At 38.8% G+C, this 18,483-nt stretch overlaps 1 protein-coding gene across 2 annotated transcripts; it reads left to right on the plus strand.

Annotated features, from left to right (window-relative positions):
- Positions 1-3,460: 3,460 nt before the first annotated feature.
- ABHD10 (abhydrolase domain containing 10, depalmitoylase) lies at positions 3,461-18,157 on the plus strand. 2 transcript variants are annotated; one of them, XM_039250380.1, is made up of 5 exons: positions 3,461-3,750; positions 6,382-6,565; positions 11,870-11,981; positions 12,506-12,643; positions 17,278-18,157. In XM_039250380.1, exons 1-5 carry the CDS (start codon positions 3,609-3,611, stop codon positions 17,620-17,622), a joined length of 921 nt encoding a protein of 306 aa, XP_039106311.1. In that variant the 5' UTR covers positions 3,461-3,608; the 3' UTR covers positions 17,623-18,157. The 2 variants fall into 2 exon arrangements, with proteins under 2 accessions (XP_039106311.1, XP_039106310.1); XM_039250379.1 differs by lacking the exon at positions 6,382-6,565 and having other exon boundaries at positions 3,518-3,750.
- The last annotated feature ends 326 nt before the right edge of the window (positions 18,158-18,483 follow it).

Below are 18,483 nucleotides of genomic sequence, written 5' to 3' on the forward strand. Positions count from 1 at the left end.
CTTACAGAAATAGCATAGTTCTGGGGCGCCTGGGTGGCTTAGTCGGTTAAGCGTCCGACTTTCGCTTAGGTCATGATCTCACGGTTCGTGGGTTCGAGCCCCGCGTCGGGCTCTGTGCTGACTGCCAGCTCAGAGCCTGGAGCCTGTTTCAGAGTCTGTATCTCCCTCTCTCTCTGACCCTCCCCTGCTCACGCGGTCTCTCTCCCTGTCTCTTAGAAATAAATAATAAAAAAAAAAGACATTAAAAATAAAATAAAATAAATTAAAAAAAAAGAAATAGCATAGTTCTATAGAAAGGAAAATAAACTCCACCTTAATGTTGTCTGTAATGTACGATTTTATTATGTATTTCTTTACAATTAGCTTTAGTTTCTTTAGAATTAAATTAATTTTTGTTGAATGAAATGACTTCAGGCAAGTCTCTTTTATAACAGTTTTTCAAATGCCATTTATCCTGGTTTGTCATGTTGTGTGTATTTGTGAGTATGGATGTATTCTTTCCTAGAAGTTTGCAAATGAATAGAAGTAGAGAATAATAGCTTTGCTGACTAGTACAAGGTGAAATGACTAGATTGGAAGTGTCCATAACATCTTGGTCTGGCCTAATGGGGTACAGTGTTTAAAAATTTTTGCAGTGTGGTTTGCATACATGTATACATGTTGCCAATCCGATTTTGTCAATAAGATTTTGCAACTGGATGACGCATGATTTTACTTGAACAGTGGAGGACAAAGTCACTATTGCATAAGACTTTTTATAATCTGTTTTTTCAGAGATTACCCCTAAACCCTTGTAATGATCTAAGAGAGTGAAATGCAATTGCTAAAATTTTGTTGGTTAATGTAAGATACAACTTTTCTGTACTGTACTTTCATCGATTATAAAGATATCCTAATCAACATTATATTGTGCATGATGTAGTAAACCTTTTTAAATGTGTGTTAAAATATGTTGAGTATGGATTAAAATGTTGACCAGATTTCACAGTTGAAAATAAACTCATCTCTCATTAGGAGGTTACCTATTGGTGACATGACAGGAGATGGATTAATCAGCAAAAGTCAATTGTGCATCTCCATAAAGGTGGTTGTGTGTTAACATTATGATCTATAGTTCTTTAAACTGAAGGAATTCTAAGTATTTCTGGTCACATTCCCTTTGCTAATGTGAGATGACCCCTGGCAAATGTGACATCTGTCATTTTGCAAAGATGGAATTATTACTGGGGATTGCAGAGGCTGTGTTTACTTATCTGACAGGGGGGAAATCATCCAGGTGTGAAGTAAAGGACTTTACTTGACAGCGACCTCATTTGTCTCCCTGGACTAAGGGAACAGATTTCAGAGAGAGAAATGACCCTGAACAATATATCCTTTCACTCCTGATAATCAAGGCAACATTGACAGTGAGTATGCAAACAATCGGTCTACTTCACACCCTCACTGTAGGTAAAAGCATCTTTATGTGACACTGGCCACAGTTTTTCCTGATTTGTTATATTGATAAGGGTGTATAGAGAAAACAATCCATGGGTTTCCCTACTCTTTTGTGCAGTGATTTTCCCACTGTGGAGACAAGTCAGATTGTTTTCATTTTGCTGAACATAAGATGCAAGATCTACAAAAATAATGGAGAGAACAGGGACAGAAACGATTGAGAATATTTGCAATTGTCCAAAACCCATAGTGAGAAATGTTTATTGTTAAGATTTAAAGGATGGCAAAGTGACGCACATTGTCCATCACCTTAGTGATTTAGTTTCTTTGGAGTCTACAACAGGCCAATGGAGAACTGGTAAAATAGCTCAACAACTTTTGGAGTGCATCCTGAAAAGGAGCAGCTGTCCTTGCTCTCTGTTTCCGGCACTCTACCACCCAGAAAAGATCTATTCAGTTTTTATTTATCCAACTTTTTCAGTACTTTCTAACAGGTTCTCAAGACTCCAAAGATAGGCTGGATTCACTGTATCCACCATTTGCCTTTAACTCCAGCACCAATCATTGCTCCAAAATGTACGAACAACATAGTCAAGTGGCTTTACTTAAGTATTTTATAGCAGCCACAGTAACCTTAAGTAGAAAAAAAACAAAACAAAACTGGAAAAGATCTTACTTGTTGATGCTTGGGGCGCCTAGAATTAATTTGAAGGATGTCAGAGCCAGAATTCAGAAATCCTTATATAATTTATTCAACCAGTTTTCAATTATTGACTTCCATTTATTTCTTCTGCATGCTTATAAAAATAGTGCTGTAGGAGCACCTGGGTGGCTCAGTCATTAACCCACAGGTTAAGCCACTGACTCTTGATCTCAGCTGAAGTCTTGATCTCAGGGTTTTGAGTTCAAGCCTTGCCTTGGGCTTCACACTCAGCACAGAGCCTACTTTAAAAAAAAATTATAAAAATGGTGCCGTTGCATATATTATGCAGCCTTACGAATGAAACTGTTTTTTACAGAAGTCTCACAGACTGGGGCCACTAGGTTAAGGACATTGAAAATGATGCATATTTTAAAATTGTGCACAAATTACTAGACAGAAGAGTTTAGCAATCAGCCCTCCTACCAACCATACAGGAGTGCCAATGTCGCATCATCCTTGCCAATAGTTGCACTTTTAATTTTTCCCAATCTGACAGGTGAGAGAAATAACATGCTATTTTTTTTTAATTCACATTTTTCAATTAGTGAAGTTGAACATCCTTTCTATATGAACTGCCTATTCACAGCCGTTGGATAATCCTATTGAAACCACAGGATTTTTTTTTTTTTGCCTTATTATTAGGAGCAGGTTGAATAGAAGTATTAAGGTCCTGTTATCTGTACCATAAAGTCAGTTTTTCTAGACTCTCATTTGACTCAAGATGCCTTTTACCGTGAAAAAAGTTGAAGTTCACATACCAACATTTTCTTCTTTATTTCGGGGTTTCATCTCTTGCTTATCAAAGTCCCTTCTATCCCCCAAACTACAAAATACTGCCCTAAAGTGTATTTAAATCCTTTGTTTTTATTCTTCCGTTTTGAGGATTTATCTTCTGGGATTTATTTTTGCACGTAACAGGAGGCAGGGGACAGAATAATTCAATAATTCAATGGTCAGGCCTAATAAGAGAATAAAAACGAATTGGAAAGTGGCGATGGGCGACGAACGCGTCCGCGCCGGGTATTTACACAAGCGAGATTAAGGTGAGCTTTAGGCAGCATTTCCGGCTCGGTTTAAATCTGTCGGGGCGGGAAGGCGATTTGTCCTGGAAGCAGCCTTGCAGCTTAAGCTTCCGCTCCCTAGTGTCCTCGGGAGGAGGAGACGGTTTCCTATTTAGGAACGTTGGGTACGCCTTCTCAACGCGCATTCAGCCCTGGAACAGCTATCTATCCATTGGGAAAGTCGCCTACTGACGCTCCTCAAAACATTCCAAGCAAAAACTCCCTTAGGAGCCCACTGTCCAACGGCGAGAGGCTCGTCCCAGCGACAACACTCCGCGCATGCGCGCCCTCAGTTAAAACGCTTTAGCAAGTCCCGGCTTCCGGCCGGCGGCGCATGCGTACCTCTGGTTACTGTGCGCTCGGACCTGCTCTGTGGGTCAGCACGGTCGTCGGGGGCCTCTGGGAAGATGGCGGGGGTGGGCATGGCGGCCCTGGGCGCTTGGATACCTCGTGGGAGGTGGGGCAGAGTGGGCGTCTTCTTAGGCTTCCACCGTGGCCTCAGCGCATTCCTTGCAAGGAAGTCGGAGGGGACAGCACGGTGGGTCCCAGGTCAGTGTCCCAAAGCCCGGAGAAGTACGCGTTCTTTCGAACTTGGGAGTTCAGTCCGTTCCTGTCTCGTGCGGCTTTGGCGCCCTGTTTTAAAAAAGCTCTTCTCGCTTTCTCAGTATTCTAGTTTTAGTCGCCTCCAGCCATTCTGTGAAAGCTGTAAGACCTCCGCCGGGGGCCTTTGCTAGAGTTTTACGCTCTGCGGTTTAAGGATCCCACTCCCTGCCTGCCTCCCCGCGTTAAGCGCCAACGCTAGGAAAAATTAAGATGTGCGATTGGTTACTGCTTTTTCTTTCGTTTCTCTTCTGGTCTGAGGGGTTTACAGATCTTGACTCTGTTAGGATGTTTAGACCTGACCTTGCTTCACTTTAGGAATTTACAGTATGAACTTTGTGTGTATGTGAAAGTGCGGACGCCGTGAGCAAGCCAAATTTCTCATTTTGCCTTCTCGATGCTCCCGCTCAGTGAAAACCATAATCATTACTCTACAAAGGAAACTAGAATTTGGACCAAAAATGAGAACATCTGAATATTTTCTTCATCTTGTGTTTGATTCTTCTCCATTCCACCCTACCCTCAGTTTATATATATGGTCTGTCTTTCTGAATTGTGTCTTTTCATTCTCTGGTTTTGTTGTTTTTACACCTTTGCCATACACGCTGTCAGATGCACTGCGCTTGGGACGGGAATTGTCATTGCTGATACCCTTTGCTTTGGTTAAAATGTTTAAATGTATATAATCAGTTTAACTTACACTTATTAATTTTATACTGTCTAAAACCTAGTTATATGTAAGTTCCCCTAGTGAAGTATATAGTATGTCAGTTCATTAAGTAGATTGTAATACTCTTTCATCTGTTTAGCACATCATTGAGGATTTATGCATCAGGCTTTGAGCTAACCCTTATAGTGCAAAGATCGTTCATGGATGGAATGTTAAGAACCCGTCCACTTACAACTCACCAAAATGAAGTAAATTACTGTTTCAGAGGAGAAAGTCCTGTTTGGGGAAGTAATATTGAGAAGAGAATAGGAAGGATTTGAGTGCTGAGCTAAGGAACTAGGAAATTGACATTTTTGCTGATAAAGTCTACCAGCCAACATAACGCCCCCACTAGCCCTGGTTTTCCCTAAAAATTTTAAATTTGGCGTATTTCACTATACAGTGAAGCTTTGAAACACACTTCTATGTAACAGGGATAGCGATAAGGCCTTCAATTCAGTTTTTAAAAAATCAGCTTCTCAGCCCAAAATGAAGGAAGCTTTTGTCAATTCACATGGAGGGGGCAGAGATGTTTTCCTTGGCCACAATAAAGTAGAGGAAGGTTTCATTTCATTATAAAAGAAGAGATTTTCTTGGTCCAGAAAAAGAGTGTAAGGAAACACACAAACTTAATTTCTTTGGAAGGAGGAGGTGGGGTTATAAATGACTTAATGTTTTTAAAATACCTTCCTACCTTTTTTAAAGAGCAAATACAGATTTTATGGTAAGGAAAAAAACTTGAAAAGCAATGAAATGGAGTAACCTTACAAGGTTTGCCACTTGCTTTTCAAGTTTTTACTTAACTTGCACTAAGACCTGTGTGCCATTCACAGAAAGCCAAACTGACAAATGAAACATAGTGATTGCAGAGGCCTATGAGAAATCTTTTTCCAAAAATCGTACTATTATAAGTTATTCAAGGTTTCTTGTAAACGTAACGGCTCATCGAACCCACCTCAGCTGATACAAAATCACAATAGGCTATTAGCAAGGCCCATGATTTTGTGGATGGCCAGGGAGTCAGTATTACCTGTAGGAGCCCATCACCTCTGCCTCAGGAACAGCTTCTCAAGGGCAGATCGAACTCCTTTCTCCCCCTCCCTGCCAAAAAGTAGAGGATGTGAAACTCCTCCAACACTGAAATATTAAAAAGAAAAATCTCACAAGAGAAGGCTTAAACTAGTGTAGATAAATCCAAACATTATTCATACTATTTGGGACAGATGATACAGCAGCATTTTTTACAGGAAAACATTTTTTTTTTATATAAGTCTCTATTTTTGCCTTGAAATTTCCACCCCAGTGTGTATTTTGGAAGAATCAAGATTGGACCTTGTTCAGAGGCACTGATTTTGATACGAGTTCAGAAGAAACCACAGATATGTTTGTGATTTTAGTATTTCAAGTCTGCTTTTGTCTTTCCTCTTAAATGGAAGTAGTTTTGACATCAGTTTGACAAGTTACGAAAGTTAAGATTGAAAATACACAGTTGACCCTTGAATAACATGGGTTTAACTACTAGGGTCCACTTATACATTGGTGTTTTTCAGTAAATACAGTACACTACTCTAAATATATTTTCTCTATGATTTTCTTAACATTTTCTTTTCGCTAGCCTACTTTATTGTAAGAGTACAATGTGTAATACGAACAACACACAAAATATGTGCGAACTATGTTAGTGGTAAGGCCTCCAATGAGCAGTAGGCTATTAGTAGTTAAGTTTTGGGGAGGTCAAAAGTTACACACGGATTTTCGAGTACACAGGGGGTCGACACCCCAACCCCCATGTTGTTCAAGGGTCAGTTGTATATACTTTTCCAAAAACAGTGTTTGTAAACTATAGTTTATGTTTTGTGTACTTTGTTTAGCTTGCAGACAAAAGACATCAGTCTCTTTCCTTAGTCGACCAGACCTTCCAAACCTGGCTTATAAGAAGCTAAAAGGCAAAAGTCCGGGAATTATCTTCATCCCTGGCTATATTTCTAATATGAATGGTACAAAAGCATTGGCGATTGAAGAGTTTTGCAAATCTCTAGGTCACGCCTATATAAGGTAGGAACAACACATTTCAGAGAAAAATACTACTACCTTTGAGCATGGCAATGGAAACATATTTCTGCTCTGACCAATTGAAGCAAATGCCAGTGTTTTTATGGATTAACTTATTTTAATGGTCTGTAAACTTTGACCTTGTGATTTAGGGCTATGGCAAATGCAGCCTTTAAACGACTTGTTCTAATGGTCTTTGTGCCACACTGACAGTTTTGGTGGGAAAAGATACTAGTGGTAACTAAACTCTTCAGATGTAATAATCTAGCATAACAACAAACCAAAAATAGTAGTTGGTTTCTTATAATATCTTGTGATTGTATTGTGGCTTTCCATTGGGGATTTAAAGGCTTTTGTTGGCCACTCCTTACAACTCTGCTTTCGAAATATGTATTTAAAAATAATATATATATTTGAGAATATTGTATAGTTTTCATGTCTCTTACAGTCTTTTAAATTCCCATTTGACATCCTCTTCATATTGAGCCCATTCTTTCCTTTGGTATTAGGGATAGTCTATAACTCCTAAATTGATTTCTCTGGCCTGATATTTTCATTGGTGTTCCATGCCCATATAAATAAATGAATGAATGAATGAAAGTATTCTGAAATTAGTATTATATAATTCATGATTGCACTGGAGTTTTCTCTTTCTCCTCACTCTGTAGTCTGAATATGCAGAAGCATAGAGAGGATATGTGTTGTTTAACCAAAATTTAATTTTGTTAATTCCTAATGTTTCATGCCGATAATTATTTTAGTAAAATAGTGTGCTTACGTTGTTGTTATTAGGCTTGTTTACCTATAACAATCATTTAGTTAGTGCCTCCTTTGCCAGAAGAGATAGTATGGTTTAATAGAAAGAACACTGGCCTGGATTTCAAAAAGCATGGGAACTAGAATTCATTCCGACAGTAACTGTGACGAGATGAGTCAACCGATAAACATTGGACCTATTTTCTTCATCATAAAGGAGGAGGATGAACTAAAGATAATGTCTGAATCCTTTCCAGCACTAATAGCCTAAAAATCTATTCATCTACATTGTTAGAATAATAGTTTCATTACATTCACTCCGTAGGTCTAGAAGATACAACTTTAGGAATTAATACATAAATATAAAAAATGAAAGCCTTTTAGATTTTATTCAGTATATTAGCAGAGATTATGTCAATTAAATGGATTTAGTGTTACTCCTTTTATCATATTGAGTTCATTTTCACATTCAGAACTTTTAAAAATCTGTTCTGACTTAACTCTTGTTCTCAAGACTGGAGTATCTTTTCCAAGTAGACTTTCTAGCACTATTACTGGGTGCTGTAAAATATACAACAAACTCTATAACATGGCTGTTGTTCTTAAAGGTTGGATTGGGGAAACACAAGACAAAAAACATGAGCAATTAGGCAGAAATACTCAAACAGAATGTACTGTGTCAAACATAACTTAATTGCGCAAGGCAAGAGAAAACTGGGGATTGAAATGGATTAAAAAAAAAAAAAAACTTAATAAAGGCAGACCGAAGTTAGTATTGGGGTAAGAAAGAAGACCTATACAGGAACAGAAACTACCCTGATCAAAACATGGTACTGTCAGAAAAATTGCCATCATTCTTTTTATCCCCAAAAGAATTTGAATCAAGAAATTGCCCTTTTACCAGTTCTTGAATTTAAATGGAGACTGTGAGCACTGTAACCAGTTTCTGCCTCTCTATATCACATGAGGTCTGTGTGTTTTCTTTATTTTGAATGCATTTTTAAAAATATGTTTTAAGTGTATTAGATAAACATGATTAGGTATAACGTGTACAAACCATTAATTGGTTCTGTATTAAAACATAGCCTAGGTATATCTTTATAAACTTTATAAAAGTGTAGCCCTTCACTACAAAATTTTAATTTGACCAGGTTCCATTTTATTTGCATTCATCAAACTTCATTGCAACCTAAGCACTATTAACTGTTGGTTGCATTTTAGCTTGTTATTAGAGATTTTATCTTTTATTTATGCTCTAATTTCTCAGTTTACCTTTTTTATGTTTTTGGCTGTAAAATCTTAGCTCTTGAATGAGGAAATGGTTAGTTTTGTATATTATCAAGAAATGGTTCATATGGCTATAGGAAAATGGTTTTTTGATGTTCTGTCACCATGCCTAACATAAGATTGGGTCACAACTCAGGAATATAACACACGGTATTAGGGCTGGTGTTCTCTCATAGTTATTTGCCATAGAATATGTAATTCTAGAATTGGGAACATGTCCCAGAGTTTTGAGGCTGCGAGAAGAGCCTGTGGGGGGTTTGTTGTTGTTGTTGTTTATTTGTTTTTTGTTTTTAAGTAGGCTGCACACCCAAAGTGGGGCTCGAACTCACGACCCTGAAGATCAAGTCAGCCACCCCACACCCCCACCCTAAATAGCTGAATATGTTTGATTTTTGTTTAGAGAGACAGAGTGCAAGCGGGGGGAGGGCAGAGATAGGGAGACAGAATCTAGGCTCTAGACTCTGGAGCTGTCACAGCACAGAGCCCAACATGGGGCTCGAACCTGCGAACCTTGACAACATGACCTGAGTCGAAGTCTGACTGCTTAACCAACTGAGTTGCCCAGGTGCCCCAACAGCTGAATATGTTTGAATTGTCTTTGTCCCTTGATTAGGGTTCAGCAAGAGTGAACCATATTTTTTACTTGTACCTTTTAGTTTCACCACATGTTTATATTTTCCTTTTTGAAGGATTTCTACTTATTTTCTGCATCTGCATCATGTAATTGGAAAGCAGCCGTGAAAGATGCAGCAAGTAGAGATGCCCGATTGCCCACCAAGGGCGAGAAAAGGAGGATTTGCTGGTACCTTTCTTCCCTCTTCTCCTGGGTCTGTTTTCTACATCCCCTGGATTGAAGGGAAATAATGACTGTGATTGAGATCTCAGCAGCAGCCTTGTTACACAATTTCCCAAGGGTCTAAAGTCATTTCGCTTTATATCAAAGAAAAATTTAATTTCTTCTTCCTCCGTGACGCATAAATCCCTAAGAAAATGCCTGTATGCTGTATATCACATACATATTCTTACATGCACACTAAAAACACTAGGATTTATTAGTTTTCATCAGATTTTAAGAATTAGAGAAAGCTGAACGCTTCAAATTCGAATCAAGTGATTTCTTTTTACTTTTACCTTCCACTTTTATTTATTTAGTACGTGTTATCATATTCTGTGTGCGAGGTGTAGGTGCCTCACCTCTGGGATGAATGCACACACAAAACCAAGAATGGTGTTTCCCCCACCGGGATCTGACCATCTCACAGGGATGATGGGCACTCTAGGTGATGGAAAATGAGGCATGAAACAGGAACAAAGCAAGAGCCAATTTAGTAACAGCAAGTTGTTCAGTTGGTCCAAAGCACTGGTTTACTCTGATATGATAATCAATCTGAGATGACCAGAATATAATGGTCTACAAAACAGGCTAAAATACTGAATGTTCATGTATATTACAGGGAACCCCTGAAGTTCATGCCATAGCAATAAAATGTTTCAGAAAAAAATCTTGACAGGTATAAAACGTATCCATTTGGAGAGAGAACAGTCACAGGGACACAGGAGGCTACTGTGCTAGGCCGTAAGACGTGGGGCACCTGGGTGGCTCAGTCAGTTAAGCGTCCAACTTCAGCTAAGGTCACGATCTCATGGTTCATGGGCTCGAGCCCCACATCGGGCTCTGTGCTGACAGGTCAAAGCCTGGAGCCTGCTTCTGCTTCTGATTCTCTCTCTCTGCCCCTCCTCAGCTCATACTCTGTCTCTCAAAAATAAATAAATGTTAAAAAGTTTAAAAAAAAAAAAAAAGATGACAAAGATGTGCAGTGTGATACTGGTCTTACCAGATTGCAGAGGAAGAGGTGAATGAGAAGCAACAAGAGTGAGTGAAGACGGCACAGAGCAAGCAGTGCTTGGTACCTGGGAAAATTTTTTGAGTAAAACAGTTTGCTCTTGAAGAACTGACATTCTGGTCACAGAAATATTTAAAACTTGATTACAACATAATGTGAAAAGTGTTAAGTGAGTACATACAAAAGAAAGTGACTGAGGGTGTGTATGTCAAATTCCTCAGAGGAAATGACATGACTGCAGGGACGAGTAGGAGTTTGGGTGGGAAGGAAGGCTTTCTAGGCTTTCCAGACAGGAGGCAAAGCCCCAGCATTATGAAAGAGTCTGTCCAGGGACCGGAGTAGTTTAGTAGGACTGTGGTATAAGGTAATCTGCAGGCGTGGTGTGATATTTCATGGTCTGTTGAATAGAGGCCTTGAAAGTGCACAGATCAACAGACTTTGAGCCCGAAGAGCTAGGCAGTTTGAAGGAGAAGCAAACTAAGGTGTGAGTTGGTGATCATGAACTTGATTTCCCTCTTTCCCTTTTATTAACTTAGTAAATACTAAGCACTTATCGTATGCAAGGTACTGATGTAGGCATTGGGAAAGCAGTGGTAAACAAAACAGCCTATGCCCATATGGTGCCTCCATTCTAGTGTGGGAGATGGGCCACAAACAAATAATCAAATTTTTTGTATGTCTGATAGCAATGTTTGCCATGAAGAAAATAAAGCAGGGTAAGGAAATGGAGAAGGATGAAAGAAGCATGATTTTGCATTGAGTAGTCAGAGAAGGCATCTCTGGAGATGTAACATTTGAGACAGAAGCCTGAATGAAGCAAGGGAGCAATCAAAGTGGATATCTGGAGGGGTACAGTATGCCGTGGAGAAAGAAAAGCTGCTATCAGACTCCTGAAGCAAAACCTGGGTGGTGTATTCCATTTACTTCAAGGAAGCAAATAGGGTTCATTTGGGAGGGAGAGAGGGTAAGAAATCCATAAGAAATGAAATCGGAGAGGTAGTTGGAAGCCATGTTACAGGAAGGACTTCATGTTTTATTTACAGATGTTGGAAAGCTTTTGACAGGTTTGTGCAAGACAAGATTTTTGTTTTAAAAGGATCGCTGGTGACTACATGGGGAATGAACTACAGGGGTAGAAAATGGAGACAAGGACATGTCTGAGGACACTTAACGCTAGCCCGGTCCGAGGAGACGGTGACGTGGACTGGCTGCTGGCAGTGGCGGGGGTGAGAGAGTGAGTAGACATGGGCGATGTTTGGAGGCTATGCCAGTAGGATCTGTTGAAGTATATTTTGGCCTCAGTGTTTTATTTTAACATATTCTAAGCATTGTAATAATGATAAATGAGCTATCTTCTTTAAAAACCAGAGAAATATATAGATAGACATCTGGATATAGATATATTTTTCCCTTTTTCTAGGTTTGATTACTCAGGAGTTGGAAATTCGGATGGTAACATACAAGAATGCACAGTGGGAAGATGGAGAAAAGATGTTCTTTCTATAATTGATGACATAGCTGAAGGACCACAGGTGACTATTTGTGTTAAGTATAATTATTGACTAACCTCATTTTTTTTGAGCTGTGTCTTTAGCGATGAAAATTTAGTAGTTTAAATGTTTAACAATTAATTTTGGTATTTGATTTAAAATTGTTCTATTCACTTTCTCATAAAATTTAAGTGGCATTTTACTTTACATTGTAATCCTAATTTTAATTCTACATTGTGCCAAATATTAAAAGCCTGGGAGCTAATGGATATAGAAGAAAAAAGTACATACATAAATTACTGAATCCCCTTACAGAAAAGAAAAAGAAATTCCTCTTTAAAACCATATATCTTTTGGGGGCACCTGGATGGCTCAGTTAGTTGAGCATTTGACTCTTGATTTCGGCTCAGGTCATGATCCCAGGGTGGTGGGACTGAGCCCCGCATCGCTTAAGATTCTGTCTCCCTCTCTCCCTCTCCCCTGCTCACGCATGCACACCCTCTGTCTCCGTCTCTCACTAAAATGAAATTTAAAAAATATAAATAAAACCATATTTCTGTTTTTAGATACTGGTTGGATCTAGCCTCGGTGGCTGGCTTATGCTCCATGCTGCAATCGCAAGGCCACAGAAAGTCGTTGCTCTTATTGGTATAGCTGCAGCTGTAGATAGCCTAGTGACACAGTTCAATCAGCTTCCTGTCGAGGTGGGTCACGAGCAACCTCAGTGTTGACCTCCTATCATTGTTCTGCTGCTGCTTTCTTTGAGTATTTGTTCGTATGTCGTCTGCCCTTTGACTTCCTGTGCTGGCTCACCTTTTGCCGTCGCTGCCTTTTTGTATATCATCTCTTTGCCTTATTCACGGTTTCCTTTTCTTTACAATCCCTTCAAATCATCCTGTCGCATATTTCAGCCACATTAATGAAATCACACTTTAAATTTCTTTTTTTAGCAATATTTTCATTATTAATCACATTTACTTACTTGGGTCAGACATTGTGATCTCTCTCTTATTCTTATTTTGTGGCATATGGGAAATAGTACGTATTCTTATGACCATATTAGACGTGGCTCACCGGTCATGAAACTTTTCTCTTAGCCTGAAAGCAGCCTCAGAGCCTCTCGCAGCAGAGTTCTCCCGTACATGCCATCAGTCCGTCAGAGTCCGCACACAGGCCATGAGGCTTGCCGCTCCTGGCTTAGACACGGAGTAGACTGTTCTACTACTAATCCTCACCTTCTTAAAAAATAGGCTTTTCATTACTACCGTGCACTTCAGCAAATCATGGTTGAAATGGAAATAAATGAAAGTGATTTATTTGTTATATGTTATAATTAGACATATGTTTAAGCACTTAGTTATCTTCAGGGATAAAGAAGTAGTGGGTAATAGCTGTTTGTTTTTGTGCATTTTGGTGGTGTTCTGCCATCAGTTGAGTTCTCTTTGGGTGTCTTTTTCCTAAGAATCTAAATGTCACCTGCGGGACTATGATCCTGGCAGGACTGAGGCACAGAAAATTAAAGAAAAGCAGTCGAGTAGTGGTTCGAAGAGTGTCTTCAGTAGGCCAGCAGCATCAGCATCCCCTGAGAACTTGTAAGAATGCATGTCCTTGAACTTCACCCAAGGCCTGCTGAATCAGAAGCTGGGAGTGTGGCCCAGCAATCTGTTTTAACCAGCCCCTCCAGTGCAGTTTGAGAACTACTGTTCTGGGGGGTGGAGGAGCAGATGTAGGAGGAAAGGAAAGAGAGGAGGGAAAGGGCATGTAGTGTCAAATAGTAGAATGTTGTTGACTTTTGCCTCAAGGTCTGCACTGATACCAGTGCCGTGTACTATCTGTTCTAAGCTTCTCCGTCCACATTCTTCTCAGCCCCTTAAGAAATGTCGTTATCTGTATGTGCAGTTTCTTCACATAATTTCCTCTGAGGGCTAAAGGAGCGAAGCTGGTCTTCCTTGCACTTATCTCCCATTTCAGAATTTTTTTTTTTTTTTTTGGCTTTGTTAAGGTGTTTCTCATATATACTTCCTCAATGTCCTGTGCTGCCAAATTCTCCTACTATTGTATCTCTCTGCATATAAACCTTGAAGCCCTTACTCCATCCTCTAACTCAATTATAAGGTGCTTCTCCTGGTAGGAAATTATTTCAAGAACATAGCAGATGACGGCGCCTGAGTGGCTTAGTCGGTTAAGCGTCCAGCTTTCGCTTAGGTCATGATCTCATGGTTCGTGGGTTCGAGCCCCACGTCGGGCTCTGTGCTGACTGCCAGCTCAGAGCCTGGAGCCTGTTTCAGAGTCTGTGACTCCCTCTCTCTCTGACCCTCCCCTGCTCACGCTGTCTCTCTCTCTCCTAGAAATAAATAAAAATTAAAAAAAAAAAAAAAGAACATAGCAGATGAGGAAGAAGGTGATTAAACCATTTTGGGTTGTTGTTACAGTAAATGGTAAGATCTTTGTGCATTTTTTTATGTGTGTGTATCCGCATCACTCAGGGAGGACATGGTAGATAATCCCCTAAGTGACTGAGATCTGTACTGCAGATCAGGGCATGTCTTTGCTAATCCTAAAGCAGACGAGCAAACGGTTGTGAATAGAAGCCTGTTAACTTAAAAGCACGTAAGGAAAGAACAGGGCTACTGGGGCCTCTGTCTCTTCTTCGCAGAAGCAGCTAGCTCTAACAGCTGGCAAGGGATGATTTTTACTATCACCTTCAGCTCTGGGAATGTCCACACTCAGCACAGCTTGTGTCCTTTGAGCACTAGAGGATGTCAGATAGATGCACAGCTGTTTGGAGTACAAGCTGCCCAACCACGTCACCTTGATGTTGTTTCCTGTTGGCATAGAACTTAATGTAGAGTGTACATGTCCTTCAGTTAATGATATTTTTGCTATTTCTGAACTTTTAGAGGGGTCGGTTACATACAACATTTTGTAAAGTTAAGTTTGTTCCTCAAATGGATAGTATTCATTCAAGTCAATGGCAGGTAACAGCTGGTTGGGGGGCAGGGATGCTTAAAATGCAGCTATTATTAATTCTATCAGTAATGAGCATGGTTCCCACTTCATCTAATGACCAATGTAACTACGTTCTCATTACTGAAATTACAAATTTGGAATGATCCTGAGTACTTTGAGGATCACTGAATATCACTTTTGCTTTAAGTATTCAGTTCACATGTTCTTTTAATGCAGAGACTGCCTTAATATTAATATAGATTCATACAGTTTATAGTTTTTTAGAATTCCCTTAATTTCAAAATCATTTGAAGACATTTAGGAGTAGATCTTTCAGATACACCGCTTTTTCACTAAATCAGTAAATCGTTTTGGAATTAAAAAAAAAATACATTATAATGCCTAAATACATATAGATTATATCATACATATCTTACTGTTTAAATTCTTATGTTCCTTCTCATATTTGGAGTAAATTAACAATTTTAAATATGGAAAAACCGTATCTTTATTGAAAATTTAAATACAAAAATATTCAATATACTATATTTGGCTTTTCTATCCTTATATTTTTCCTTTTTTGATAAGATGTTTTTCTAGCCAGAAATGCCTTTAATATGGTATGGTTGCAAGAGCCTTAAAAATATTTACACCTTGGGGTGCCTGGTGGCTCAGCTGAATGTCCGACATCAGCCCAAGTCGCGATCTCATGGCTCTTGGGTTCAAGCCCTGCATTGGGCTCTGTGGGTGACAGCTCAGAGCCTGAAGATTACTTCAGATTCTGTGTCTCCCTCTCTCTCTGCTCCTCCCCTGCTCATTCTCATTTGTGCTCTCTCTCTCTCAAAAAAAAAAAACTTTTTTAATTTACATCTTCATTTATTAGCTCAGGTTCTGTTAATCTTTCCAAATAATTTATTTATATACAGATAAATCTTTGTGCTCAAAAATGTTTATGGAAGTATCCAACAGTGTGGAAATAGAAGTTAATTAATTTAGACCTAGCATAATGGACTACTTACTATGCAGTCTTTGAAAACTTTTCACAGAATTGTTTTAAACCCAGAAATATATGTATGAAATAAGTAAAGCAATGTAGAAAACTCTATGTGAATGTGTAATAGATATCTGTTGTACATATTACATATATATAACCAGAAACCTAGAGAAAAAATACTGGAAGGAAATGAGCCAGCATAGTAATGGTTATTCTGTCGATGAGGTGGGATTATGTGTGATTGATTCTTTTTATAATTTCTGTATTTCCCATGTTTTTTACAATGAGTAAATGTTACGTTAACCAGAAAATTTGTTTAAGGGTCACCAGCATGGCTCAGTTGGTTAACCATCCAACTCTTGGTTTCAGCTCAGGTGATGATCTCACAGTTCATGAGTTTGAGCCCAGTGTTGTCAGTGCAGAGCCTGCTTGGGATTCTCTCTCTCCCTCTCTCTCTGCCCTTCCCTTACTTGTGTTCTCTCTCTCTCTCTCTCTCTCTCTCTCTCTTAAAATAAAGAAACATTAAAAAAGAAAAGAAAAGAAAAATTGTTTAAGACAAATTATAGTCTAAAACATAAAAATTCTTGGAGAATCAAAAGATAGCAGTGTTTCATCTTAAGGAAATAAGTGTAGCATTGATATCCTTGCTCAGTTTTCAGGAAGTATCTGGAAGACTGTATTGTCATCCAGAACAACACATTTTTTTCTCATTCCCTAGGACTCTGGAAGGCAAGAACAATACTTGTTTCTTCTTTTGTTTTTGTTTTTGTTTTTGTTTTTTTAATACTTAGCCTGAAATTGTATGTGTTTGATTGTACCAGAGTAAGTACTGTCTTATTTTTCATTTTTAGTTCTAGGCTTGATTGTTTATTTTCTTCTCTTTCCGCATCCTCATTTTAGTAACTTCACATACAGATACTTTTAGTCTGTGATTTTGAAATCTATAAACAGTTGTTATTCATAAGGTTTGGTTTTGTATAATATGAATGATGCCTGAACTGATTCCAAGAAATTACTTTTTCTCCCCTTCATTTTCCCTTTCAGTTGGGGTGAAGTAACACCTGATTTAGGATGTTGCCTAATGAAGCTAAATCTAATTGAAACCCTACCCAACAGCAGTTGTTACCTTTCAGCTTTGAACATGACATTAACTTCTCTAGATTCTAATATCCTTTTTTGTAAAAATGAAATAATAACAATTATTATCAGAATCTTATGAGATACTATGTGTAAAGTACCTTTCACAGTTCCTTACATGTAGTGGTTAATTATTGATAATTATCATTGTTACCTTTTTATCTCTTTTCCTCTTCCTCCTAGGACTGCTTTTCTTAAGACTGTTGAAGACTATTGCATTTGTTAGTGTTGTGTAAATACTTTTATTTTCCTCAATAGGTAAAAAAGGAAATAGAGATGAAAGGCGTGTGGAGCATGCCATCAAAATACAGCGAAGAAGGCGTTTACGAGGTTCGGTACAGTTTCATTAAAGAAGCCGAACACCACTGCTTGTTGCATAGCCCTATTCCTGTGAACTGCCCCGTAAGACTGCTGCACGGCATGGAGGATGACATCATCCCTTGGCACACGTCCATTCAGATTGCCGACCGAGTGGTCAGCAACGACGTAGATGTCATCCTCCGAAAACACAGTGATCACAGAATGAAGGAAAAATCGGACATTCAGCTTCTTGTTTACACTATTGATGACTTAATTGATAAACTTTCCACTGTAGTTACCTAGAATCACATTATTAGTTGGTATGTACACTAATGGATCCAGAAAATTGGAAGCAGGATAACAAATGAAAGACCCTGAACTTAGGTTTTTTCCTCTTAGCTCTATTTTGTAAATATCACATGAGTATTTAATGACGTATGATACAAGTGAAACAAATTGCGACGGAAGTACAAGCTGTCGTCTGGGAAATTTTCTTCCTTCAGGCCTTGATTTCTTTTCATAGAAGTAGAGTGAACAGCGTTACAATAGTTTCGGGGTACAACATAGTGACTGGACACCTCTGTGTGTTACGCTGTGCTCACCACAGATGTAGCTGCCGCCTGTCACCACGCAGCACCGTTAACAGTGCCGCTGATCGTTCCTCCGCTGTCCCTCTCTTCCCCGTGACCTACTCCTTCCGTACCTGTTAGCCTGTATCTCCCACTCCCCTTCACCTATTTTTGCCCATCTCCCCTCCCCTCTGACAACTACTAGTTTGTTCTTTGCATCTATAGGTCTGTTTGTGCTTTGTTTTTTGTTTTGCTTTTTAAGTTCTACATGTAAGTGAAATAATACCATGTTGTCTTTCTCTGTCTGACTTATTTCACTTCACCTAATGCCCTCTAGATCTATCCATGTTGTGTGTTGATTTTTTTTTTTATTAAAAGATTTCCTACTTTTTTATTCAAGAGATTTATTTGCTAAATGCTTATGTTAACTAGCTCTTAGTCATGGTCTCTTCTACTTAGAATTGTTAATAAAGCTTGAATCTTTTGTCCTTTGTTGTCAGTCATATATGGAAATCTGTAAAATCTCTCCTGATTTGAAAATGCTATTCACAGAATATAGGACAGTGCTTATTGAAATCTGAAATGACCAGAAAAA

This window comes from Hyaena hyaena, unplaced genomic scaffold, assembly GCF_003009895.1.
Source record: "Hyaena hyaena isolate Hyena2069 unplaced genomic scaffold, ASM300989v1 scaffold_366, whole genome shotgun sequence".
Classification (NCBI taxonomy): Eukaryota; Metazoa; Chordata; class Mammalia; order Carnivora; family Hyaenidae; genus Hyaena; species Hyaena hyaena.